The sequence below is a fragment of the Calliopsis andreniformis genome, unplaced genomic scaffold (assembly GCF_051401765.1).
Source record: "Calliopsis andreniformis isolate RMS-2024a unplaced genomic scaffold, iyCalAndr_principal scaffold0025, whole genome shotgun sequence".
Classification (NCBI taxonomy): domain Eukaryota; kingdom Metazoa; phylum Arthropoda; class Insecta; order Hymenoptera; family Andrenidae; genus Calliopsis; species Calliopsis andreniformis.
Window position 1 is genome coordinate 9,535,769 of NW_027480434.1, and position 11,233 is coordinate 9,547,001.

The window sequence follows — 11,233 nt, forward strand, 5'->3', positions numbered from 1 at the left end:
GTGCTGCAAGTGAAGTTCAATTGAAGTGAACTCACTCGCAGCGTTGTCGTAAATTCAATCAAAATATGAATTCAATTGAACTTACTTATTAGCAGGTGGAGCCGTGCTCAGCTGCTGTTGGAGCTGCTGCTGCTGCTGCAGCAGCCGCATCGAAGTTTCCACCGCGATGCCGACTGCTGCGCGCGTCAGCTCCTCCAAAGTCGGCCCCGTGGGTCCTGGTGGTTGCCGGGGGCGGCCGCTACCAGAGGCCTGGTGTTTTGATTTTTCCCTCGGCGACGCGGGAGTGCGGCGCCGTCTTTCCTCCCGCACCCTCGGTTCCGGTTGCTTGGAGGGCCTCCTGCCCTGCGTTCCTTCCCCAGCAGGGGTGTCTCGGGATGTGGTCTTCGGAGTCGCCGGCCTCGGTGTCGTCGACTTCGGCGCGACCGCCGGCTTCCAGAGCAGCGACGTCAGTCGCTGCTCCTTGTCCCAGCGGAGGACGTAGCGGCCTCCGGGGACGGTACATCTATACCGCCTGGTAGTGCGGGGGATGTGTCCCGGCACCCGCAACTCCTGGGCCCCCGACGCCCGCAACTCCTGGGCCACCGGCGCCTGCGAATCCTGGGCCCCGATTAGTAGGATCCAATCCAGCTGTTTTTGCCCCGTTGGTTCCTCCGCGCTGTCTGGGGGAATGTCGGCCTGCAGCGCCTGTTCCCCCAGTTTCATGCAGCGGTTGAACGTGGCCGAAATTTCGGCGTTCAGGCCGGCGTGATTTTCTGGGTTTACCACTGTGGTTTCGTCCGCCATGGTTTACTCAGTACTGATTACGCCACCGCGACGCTCCTAAGCGATTTCGGTAGCGCCAGCGATTTCGCGGGGGCGCTTTTTCCCTTGGAGAGATAGAGACGGAAATACTTCGTCTCCCCTCCCAAGGGGATTGGGGGTCAAGGAAGAGGGGGTCCCGATCGTTCGATTTTCTTCTAGAACAATCGGTCTCACCTTGGTGTCTCCCTGGTTTTTTCCGAAAATTCTTTACAGGTGTTTATTTTGCCCTCTCGACCTCGGCGCCGGTCGTCGTAGCGGGCTCATCCACGGGTAACCTACACATCCTTGTGATGGGGCGTGTGTAAGTTGACTTTGCGGTACGTACTTTTACCACACGTACATTTCCGTCTTTCCCCGGGAACACCTCCTCAATTCTTCCCATCTCCCACTGGTTGGGGGGAAGAAGAGGATTCTGCACTAGCACCAGGTCTCCTGGTTGCAGTTGCAGTTGGGTGGCGCGCCACTTGTAGCGATTTTGGAGGTGCGTGAGGTAATCGCGCGTCCAATGCCTCCACAGTTGCTCGTGGAATTTCTGAATCGCTCTCCAACGCGACAATCGCGAGAGTTTTTCATTTTCCACGGACTGCAGCGGAATCGCATTTAGTGGTCCGCCTGTCAGGAAGTGACCGGGCGTAAGAGACGCATAGTCGTCTGGGTCGTCACTCAGGGGAGCGATCGGTCGCGAGTTAAGACTCGCTTCGATCTTGCAGAGCAGCGTCTGCATTTCCTCTCCCGTGGGTGTGAACTCTCCCAACGTGCGTTTCAAATGGTGTTTCACCGATTTCACGCCGGCCTCCTGCATTCCACCGAAGTGTGGGGCACTGGGTGGATTAAACCGCCACTGAATGCCGATAGCACCGCATTTATTATGCGTGTCCGTTGCAGAAAATACTGCACGACAGTGCTGTTGTAATTCTCGATCGGCACCGACGAAATTGGTTCCATTGTCCCTGAAAATGCAGGACGGGATTCCTCGTCGTGCAACAAACCGATCGAGTGCGGCTAAGAACGCGCTCGTCGTGTAGTCATGGACGAGTTCGATATGGACAGCCCTCGTAGCGTAACAAACAAACACCGCGATGTACGCTTTGTGAGCTGTTTTGCCTCGGCCCGCGGAGTCGCGGACACGGTAAGGTCCCGCGTAATCCACTCCGCAATTGTCGAATGCTCTTGACGGGCGACAGCGCTCCGGGGTCAGATGCTGCATTATTTGCGTGGACGTGTTGCCTCGCCACCTTACGCATCGCATGCATTTGTTGACCACGGTTTTCGCTGCATTTCGACAACCGAGAATCCAATAATTTTGCCTGACAGTGTGCAAGGTCAACTGCAAGCCCCCATGCAACGTATCTACGTGGCACTGCCTAATTATTAATGTCGAAACATAATGCTTAGGCAGTATTATCGGGTGCTTGGTTTCCCATGCAAGTGTCGCATTCTCCAGTCTTCCACCGACTCGCAGGACGTCCTTATCGTCGAGGAACGGGTTGAGACTCTTTAAGGGAGATTTCACAGGGATACTGCGATGATTTTTTAAGCATCGGTATTCCTCTGCGAAATGCGAGCCCTGTATATGGCGTGCGAGGCGCTCAGCTGCGTTACGCATTTCTGCCGCCTCGATTACTTGACCGGCGTTTGACCTTTGATTGACGCGCGACGGTCTTCGCCAACGAAGACAGTACGCCGTTACACGTAACAGTTTTCTCCATGATTGAAAACGGAACAGAAAATCCCATTCCGGCTTCGGAGTTGCTACGTGTGCATGCGCTACGCGCTTGCTTTCATCGGTCTCAACGGAAGCGGGTATGGCGGGCCATTGCGCTTCCGCTTCGCTCAGCCATGTCGGTCCAAACGTCCATAGGTTCGACTGCAGAAATTCTGCCGCGTCGATCCCGCGCGAATTTAAATCCGCGGGGTTCGAACGGGTCGGCACGTAACGCCATTCCGCGTTCGGGAGGGCCGTTTGGATTTTCGACACTCGGTTGGCCACTATAACCTTCCAGGTCGATGGGTGTTTTTTCAGCCAAGCTAGAGCGATCGTTGAGTCTGTCCAGCAGACTACACGATCTATTTTCATTGCAAGTGAGTCTCTCACGTGCAAGATTAGCTCGGCTAGCAGTACGGCCCCGTTCAAACCAAGAACTGGGATCGACTGTGTTTTTATTGGAGCCACTCGCGTTTTTGCCATCAACAGCGATGTAAACACACCGTTGTCTATCGTCGTCACTCTTAAATAAGTGACGGCCGAATAGGCTGCGAGCGATGCGTCACAAAATCCGTGCAGTTCCACAGAAGTCGTGTCGGCTCCATAACGGATCCATCGGGGAAGTTTCCACTGGTTCAATCTGCTCCAATCCGCACAGAATGTGTTCCACATTTTGAGCGTTTCTGCGGAAACTTGCTCGTCCCACTGGATTTTCTCCAGCCATTGGGACTGCATTAAAGTTTTCGCGCGAATCACGACTGGCGAAAGCCAGCCGAGAGGGTCGTATAATTTTGCAATTTCCGAAAACAAAGTACGCTTTGTGATCGGTGTTGCAGACGGTTGGAAGCGTTGCAGATTAAAGTAGAAAAAATCTCCTGATGGAATCCATCGCAGACCGAGTACCTTTAATTCGGAATTATCAAACAAATCAAGGTCGACTGCGTGGGAGTGCGAGCTATGTGGAATATTGCCTAATAAATCTGGCGAATTTCCAGCCCACTTACGAAGGTTAAATCCACCTTGCTGTAAGAGCTCGCACGTTTGTTTACGGATTTGCTCCAACAATAGTTTGTCCGGAGCTCCCATAAACACGTCGTCAACATAGACGTCCTTCTCGAGGATAGGAGCGGCGAGCGGGAAGCGGTCGCCGTCCTGTTTTTTCAGCTCGAGAAGCGTTCGCATCGATAAATATGGGGCACACGCCGTACCGTAGGTCACGGTTTTTAACTCGAACGCTATATTTCGTTCGGTTTCTGGCGTGCGCCACACGATGCATTGGAATCGACGATCCTCTGCAGCTACGAGAATTTGTCGAAACATTTTCTCTATATCTGCTACTAGCACGTATTGATACAGACGCCACCGCGTTAATACAGCGGTGATATCGTTCTGTAGCTTCGGTCCTACGTGGAGGATGTCGTTCAGCGAGCGTCCGCCCGCTGTTTTACTGGAAGCGTTAAACACGACGCGCAGCTTCGTAGTAGCGCTTTCCGTTCGAACAACCGCTCTATGTGGAATGTAGAGTCGTGTCTTGTCGAGGAACTCTAGGAGAGTCATATGACTCAACGACTCATATTCAGTGAGAAACTCACTGTATTCCCTCATGAGGGTTGGATCCAGGTCCAGTTTTTTCCTTAACCTAGTCAACGCGGAGAGAGCTATTGGAAGAGATTCTCCCAACAGCTCGTCCGGGTTTTCGTGGTTGAAGGGCAACCGAACGATGAATCGTCCCGTCGCGTCTCGCGCGACGGTTTTTGCGAAGTATTCTTCGCATTCGTCCTCGGCCTTGGTATTCACCAATTTCGAGGGAATCTCCTCTATCTCCCAGAACCTTCGTATCGCTTTGTCGAGCGATTCGAGGACGGTGCAATGCAGCGTCCTCACGGGGTTTGGGGAAGAGGTGGCTGCGTCGACCGGGCCTGACAGTATACAGCCTAAAGCTGTTTCCTGCGCGATCGGCCCTCGCTTACCGAATCGCCGAAGCCCTGGTCGAATGATACTCGCATATGTCCCAGCTCCGATCAGCACCTCTATTGGGCGGTCTGAAGCGGGGTCAGGATCCGCGAGTGTCAGTTCACGCAACGCGGTGTATTCCGGCACGTGAACCGACGGCGGGGCATACGAGGTGATTCGGGACACCACGTATGCACTGGTGCGGAACGCCTCCTCAGTGCAACGTGTCGAACCGAACTCGATATCCACGCTATATTTTATATCCTGGGCTTTTCCGCCCCCCAAGCCCGTAACTGTGGCTGGGGTTTTCCTTCTCGCGAGTCGCAAGTCATTTGCGAGGTTCGCGGAAATGAAGGAGGCTTCCGAGCCCTGGTCTATGAGTGCACGCGCGATGCGCGTCGTGCCTCCCTTTCCTGTGACTCGCACATTTGCCGTCGCCAGAAACACAGCTGGTGTTCCGCTCTCCGTCGCACTACAGTGCGACGTCACGTCGGCGCTTGATGTAGAAGCACGAGATTTCGTGTTTACATTCGCGGGCTCACGTGCGGAGACGTTACTCCGTCCCGCTTCCCGCTGGCCCTGCTGTGGCTTTTTCGTCGACCGACGATTGCCTGTGCCGACTTGTGGTGCGTCAAAGTGCAGAATAGTGTGATGCTTCTTACTGCACTTTGTACACGCTGCGTTCTTAGGGCAACGCGCGACTGTGTGAGTCGAAGCGAGACAGTTTATACACGACTGATTCGCTTTAATATAATGGAAGCGCAATTCAGGCGTGAGCAGCTTGAACTTTTTGCACGTTGTAATTCCGTGCGTCAGTCCGCAGAATGTACACTCCAAGGTTGGACCGGGAGAGCTTTCGACTACGGCGTTATGTTGCCGTATGCGAGGTTATGACGTGGGGTCAACCGCTTTTTTTCGTACCGGGTTGATCAGCACGTGCAGTCTGTGCTCTTGCTCCCTGAGAAAATCCAACATCTCATTAAATGAGGGGATTTCTTGGTTGAGCTTTTGCGTGCCCTCCCATTCCCATTCTAGGGATTGGTCCAACTTAGATTTTATCAGGATGACCAACACGTCGCTGTAATGCTCTACCTTGCGCCCCAGCTTCTGGAGCGCGGCGAGCGTTTGTTTCCAGCCGACGGTGACCTGTTGCAGGCTTTCTATGTCGCCCGTCCTGATCGGCTTCAGCTTCGTGAATGTTGCGAGAAGCTGAAGCACCATGCGACGTGGGTTCCCGAATTGTTCGGTCAGGGTATCCCACGCCGGCTTGAAATTGCGATCCGCAATTTCAAGCGTGGCAATCGATGCGAGTGCCTCTCCTTCCAAGCAGCCGTTCAGATATTGCAAACGTTGCGCATCTGACAACCGTTGATCTTTGATTATGCTGGCGGTGAACAGATCCGCAAAGTGACACCACTTTCGCGGATCTCCGCTAAATCTCGGTAAATTCTGCTTGGGAAGCTCAAGCGTACTAGGCTGGCCGGTTGCTCCGGCACCCGCGGTATTCCCGGGGTTGCCGAATCCAGCCGATTCCTTTTTCTGTATGAGGCTGTCCAATTCCGTCATCAGGAAGTTCTGAGCTTCATGGAACGCATCTTCTGCATCATCCATCGTGCTCTCGCCGAAGAAGGGTATGACCTTCCGTTTGCTGTCAGGGACCTCCTTTTTGAGCTGTTTAACTCGCTCTTGGATGTCCCTCCAAACGTCAGTTACATACTCCAACTTCTGCTTGAGGAGAGAGATGGTATAATTATTTCGCCCCTTTTTCTTCAGATTAGTCACGAGTCGGGTCATTCCCCGAATTCGTGACTGAATATCCTCCATCTCGACCTCCAGGGCAGGAAGAGTCAACTGCTCCTTTACGGGGTTCGACATGGTGATATACTTCGAGAGGTAAACACTGCTCGAAGGTCAACCTGAAGTGATCGTTTCTTTCACCCTTTCTCAACCTTTCTATCCGGCTCGAAGGACCTTATGTTGGAATCGCTTAAAATAAGGGATCCAACGGAGGTCCGGATGAGGTGAGATTGAGGGGATACGAAAGAAAACGAAGACACGAGTTTTATATTTTGTCGGCCCTGAAAAGGGCTTTTAAGCGACGTTTATTTAACTGTTTTCTGGGGCTGGGCGCTGGCTCCGGTCCTCGTCGGCTCGATTGGACGGCGGCGGATCGGAGGGCCTTGGCTGGTGGTGACGCCGGCTCCCCTTAGCGACGTTGGCGTCTGAAAAAGAGAGATAGCGGCGGAACCGCGGCGGTAAGCAAGAGTGTAAATCTAGCTATACCAAAGATTCCCAACTCCAGGCTGCGCTCGCGAGCCTATTTGGAGGGGATAGCAAAACCTTGCCTGTAACGCAAAGGTAATGCAGTGGACTGTATTATCGACTCTTCTTCTGGTGCGAAGAAGGAGTCGATGAGCGAGTGGCTAGAGAGGAGAAGGGACCTCTTCTCTTCGCCTTGCACCTTTTGGAAAGGTTCGTTCCGTACGAATCCAAGTAACTTAGGGATTCGTGAGCGGAGGGACACGCTATAACCGGCGAATTGCTGGTCCTGGAGGCTGAGGACGGCCAGAGGCTCCGCGACTCCGTTCACCTTACCGTGTGCTTCTATTCGTCACACGGGGGTTGCTTCTAAACGGGGTGGCAGAGCACGAGTAACGCAGAGGTGATAGGCACGTACGTTATCTCTCTCTGTTGTAACCCGTCTCTCAGGGATCCAACAGGCAGCGGCCTTTGTTGCTCCGAGACGAAGACGAGACTCAGAGAATCAGGGCAGGCCCCGATTCCAAGAGTGCAAATCTCGATCAATTGTCTCCTAAAACAAAACAGGTGCTCTTTCGTACGTATTATACGTACGAATCGAGCAGAGCTTCCTAGTCTATCGGCGACAGAGGTTCAGCTTTTGAGAGCTAGTGAGATTTCAAGTGTCTGGTAACCAAACTACTTGAAATCTGGAGACTGGCGAGCTGAGATGCGCTTGACGAACGGTCGCACTGACTGCGTCAAGCCTGATTGTCGTAAGACGACTGGGGCGAGAGCCGCGCGTGTCTCCGCGAAGCGGAAGGCGTGCCAAACTTTACCACTGCGCGGCGCTCACAAATTATCTTTTGTCTCGTGCTAATGTAGTACGATGTACACTCTCTCTCCTTCAGGCTCCGATGTCCCCACTCGACATCGAGCCTGGAGTTCAAAACCGTTGCTCGACAACGCTTACTTTGTTTGAACTTTCATTTTGACGACAAAAACAAGTCATACGACAGCTGATCGTGTTTTGCTGCTAGGACAACGTATGCTCCGACCGAAGGCCACCTTCGGTCGGTCACGTATACCAACAAATTACGAATCTCGCGGACGTGCCAAATGCCCGTTATATAACCGCTTTTTAAACAGCCTACCAGTATGAAACATATGGTCATTTCTACTTTCCGAGCAACCTAGGCTTCACCCTAGGGCGTTGTTCCAACAGATTGAATAGTTGGGACCTTAGAAGTCAACGCCCGAACCATAAAATGCAAAAAAAATACAACAGTGTTTCCATCATATAACAGGAATAATTGCAACCAGTTTGAAAGTGATGGCCAATTCTACGTTCCGGGCAACCTAGGCTTCGCTCTAGGGCGTTGCTCCACCAGATCGAATAGATAGTGCCTTAGAAGTCAACGCCAGAAGCATAAAATACAATATAAATACAACAGTTTTTCCATCGTATAAAACGAATAATTGCAACCAGTATGAAACTTATGGTCATATCTACTTTCCGAGTATCCTAGGCTTCACCCTAGGGCGTTGCTCCAACAGATTGAATAGTTAGGGATTTAGAAGTCAACGCCCGAACCATAAAATGCAAAAAAAATACAACTGTATTTCCATCATATATCAGGAATAATTGCAACCAGTTTGAAAGTGATGGCCAATTCTACGTTCCGGGCAACCTAGGTTTCACTCCAGGGTGTTGCTCCACCAGACCGAATAGTTACGGCCTAAGAAGTCAACGCCAGAAGCATAAAATACGATATAAATACAACAGCTTTTCCATCGTATAAAACGAATAATTGCAACCAGTATGAAACTTATGGTCATTTCTACTTTCCGAGCAAGCTAGGCTTCACTCTAGGGCGTTGCTCCAACAGATTGAATAGTAGGGCCTTAGAAGTCAGCGCCCGAAGCATAAAATGCAATAAAAATACAACAGTGTATCCATCATATAACAGGAATAATTGCAACCAGTTTGAAAGTGATGGCCAATTCTACGTTCCGGGCAACCTAAGCTTCGCTCTAGGGCGTTGCTCCACCAGATCGAATAGTTACGGCCTAAGAAGTCAACGCCAGAAGCATAAAATACGATATAAATGCAACAGCTTTTCTATCGTATAAAACGAATAATTGCAACCAGTATGAAACTTATGGTCATTTCTACTTTCCGAGGAAGCTAGGCTTCACCCTAGGGCGTTGCTCCAACAGATTGAATAGTTAGGGCCTTAGAATTCAACTCCCGAACCATAAAATGCAAAAAAAATTCAACAGTGTTTCCATCATATATCAGGAATAATTGCAACCAGTTTCAAAGTGATGGCCAATTCTACGTTCCGGGCAACCTAGGCTTCACCCTAGGGCGTTGCTCCACCAGATCGAATGGTTAGGGCCTAAGAAGTCAACGCCAGAAGCATAAAATACAATATAAATATAACAGTTTTTCCATCGTATAAAACGAATAATAGCAACCAGTGTGAAAGTTATGGTCATTTCTACGTTCCGGGCAACCTAGGTTTCACTCTTGGGCGTTGCTCCGCCAGGTCAAACGGTTAGGGCCATAGAAGCCAACGCCCGAAACATTAAATACAAAATAAGTAGAACAGTTTTTCATAGTATAAAACGAATAATTGCTACCAGTGAAAAAGTTATGGTTATTTCTACGTTCCGGGCAACCTAGGCTTCACTCTAGGCCGTTGTTCCACCACATCTAATAGCTACGGCCTTAGGAATCAACGCCAGAGGCATAAAATACAATATAAATACAACAGCATTTCCATCGTATTAAACGAATAATTGCAACCAGTGTGAAAGTTATGGTCATTTCTACATTCCGAGCATCCTAGGCTTCACTCTAGGGCGTTGCTCCACCAGATCGAATAGTCAGGTAATTAGAAGTCAACGCCCGAAGCATAAAATGCAATAAAAATACAACAGTGTTTCCATCATATATCAGGAATAATTGCAACCAGTTTGAAAGTGATGGCCAATTCTACGTTCCGGGCAACCTAGGTTTCACTCCAGGGCGTTGCTCCTTCAGACCGAATGGTTGCGGCCTAAGAAGTCAACGCCAGAAGCATAAAAAACGGTATAAATACAACAGCTTTTCCATCGTATAAGACGAATAATTGCAACCAGTGTGAAAGTAATGGTCATTTCTACGTTCCGAGCACCCTAGGCGTCACTCTAGGGCGTTGCTCCACCACAACTAATAGCTACGGCCTTAGAAGTCAACACCAGAGGCATAAAATACAATATAAATACAACAGCGTTTCCATCGTATAAAACGAATAATTGCAACCAGTGTGAAAGTTATGGTCGTTTCTACATTCCGAGCAACCTAGGCTTCACTCTAGGGCGTTGCTCCACCAGATCGAATAGTTAGGTCCTTAGAGGTAAACGCCAGAAGCATAAAATACGATATAAATACAACAGCTTTTCCATCGTATAAAAGGATTAATTGCAACCAGTTTGAAAGTGATGGTCATTTCTCCTTTCCGGGCAACCTCGGCTTCACTCTAGGGCGTTGCGCCACTAGATCGAACAGCTAGAGCCTTAGAAGTCAACGCCAGAAGCATAAAATACAATATCAGTACAACAGTTTTTCCATCGTATAAAACGAATAATTGCAACCAGTAATAAAACTTATGGTCATTTCTACGTCCCGAGCAACTTAGGCTTCACCTTAGGGCGTTGCTCCAACAGATTGAATAGTTAGGGCCTTAGATGTCAACGCCTGAAGCATAAAATGCAATAAAAACACAACGGTGTTTCCATCATATAACAGGACTTATTGCAACCAGTTTGAAAGTGATGGCCAATTCTACGTTCCGGGCAACCTAGGCTTCACTCCAGGGCGTTGCTCCACCAGATCGAATAGTTAGTGCCTTAGAAGTCAACGCCAGAAGCATAAAATACAATATAAATACAACAGCTTTTCCATCGTATAAAACGAATAATTGCAACCAGTATGTAACTTATGGTCATTTCTACTTTACGAGCAACCTAGGCTTCACCCTAGGGCGTTCCTCCAACAGATTGAATAGTTAGGGATTTAGAAGTCAACGCCCGAACCATAAAATGCAAAAAAAATACAACTGTATTTCCATCATATATCAGGAATAATTGCAACCAGTTTGAAAGTGATGGCCAATTCTACGTTCAGGGCAACCTAGGTTTCACTCCAGGGCGTTGCTCCACCAGACCGAATAGTTACGGCCTAAGAAGTCAACGCCAGAAGCATAAAATACGATATAAATACACCAGCTTTTCCATCGTAAAAAACGAATAATTGCAACCAGTATGAAACTTATGGTCATTTCTACTTTCCGAGCAAGCTAGGCTTCACCCTAGGGCGCTGCTCCAGCAGATTGAATAGTTAGGGCCTTAGAAGTCAACGCCCGAAGCATAAAATGCAATAAAAATACAACAGTGTATCCATCATATAACAGGAATAATTGCAACCAGTTTGAAAGTGATGGCCAATTCTACGTTCCGGGCAACCTAGGCTTCGCTCTAGGGCGTTGT

At 49.8% G+C, this 11,233-nt stretch overlaps 1 protein-coding gene across 1 annotated transcript; it reads right to left on the reverse strand.

The window, feature by feature from the left end:
• Positions 1–819: 819 nt before the first annotated feature.
• Positions 820–6,334, reverse strand: LOC143187441 (uncharacterized). The gene is made up of 4 exons (XM_076391660.1): positions 5,355–6,334; positions 1,382–5,312; positions 1,037–1,189; positions 820–987 (listed from the first exon to the last, which is right to left on the reverse strand). The coding sequence occupies exons 1-4, from the start codon at positions 6,332–6,334 to the stop codon at positions 820–822; spliced, it is 5,232 nt and encodes a 1,743-aa protein (XP_076247775.1).
• Between the last annotated feature and the right edge of the window lie 4,899 nt (positions 6,335–11,233).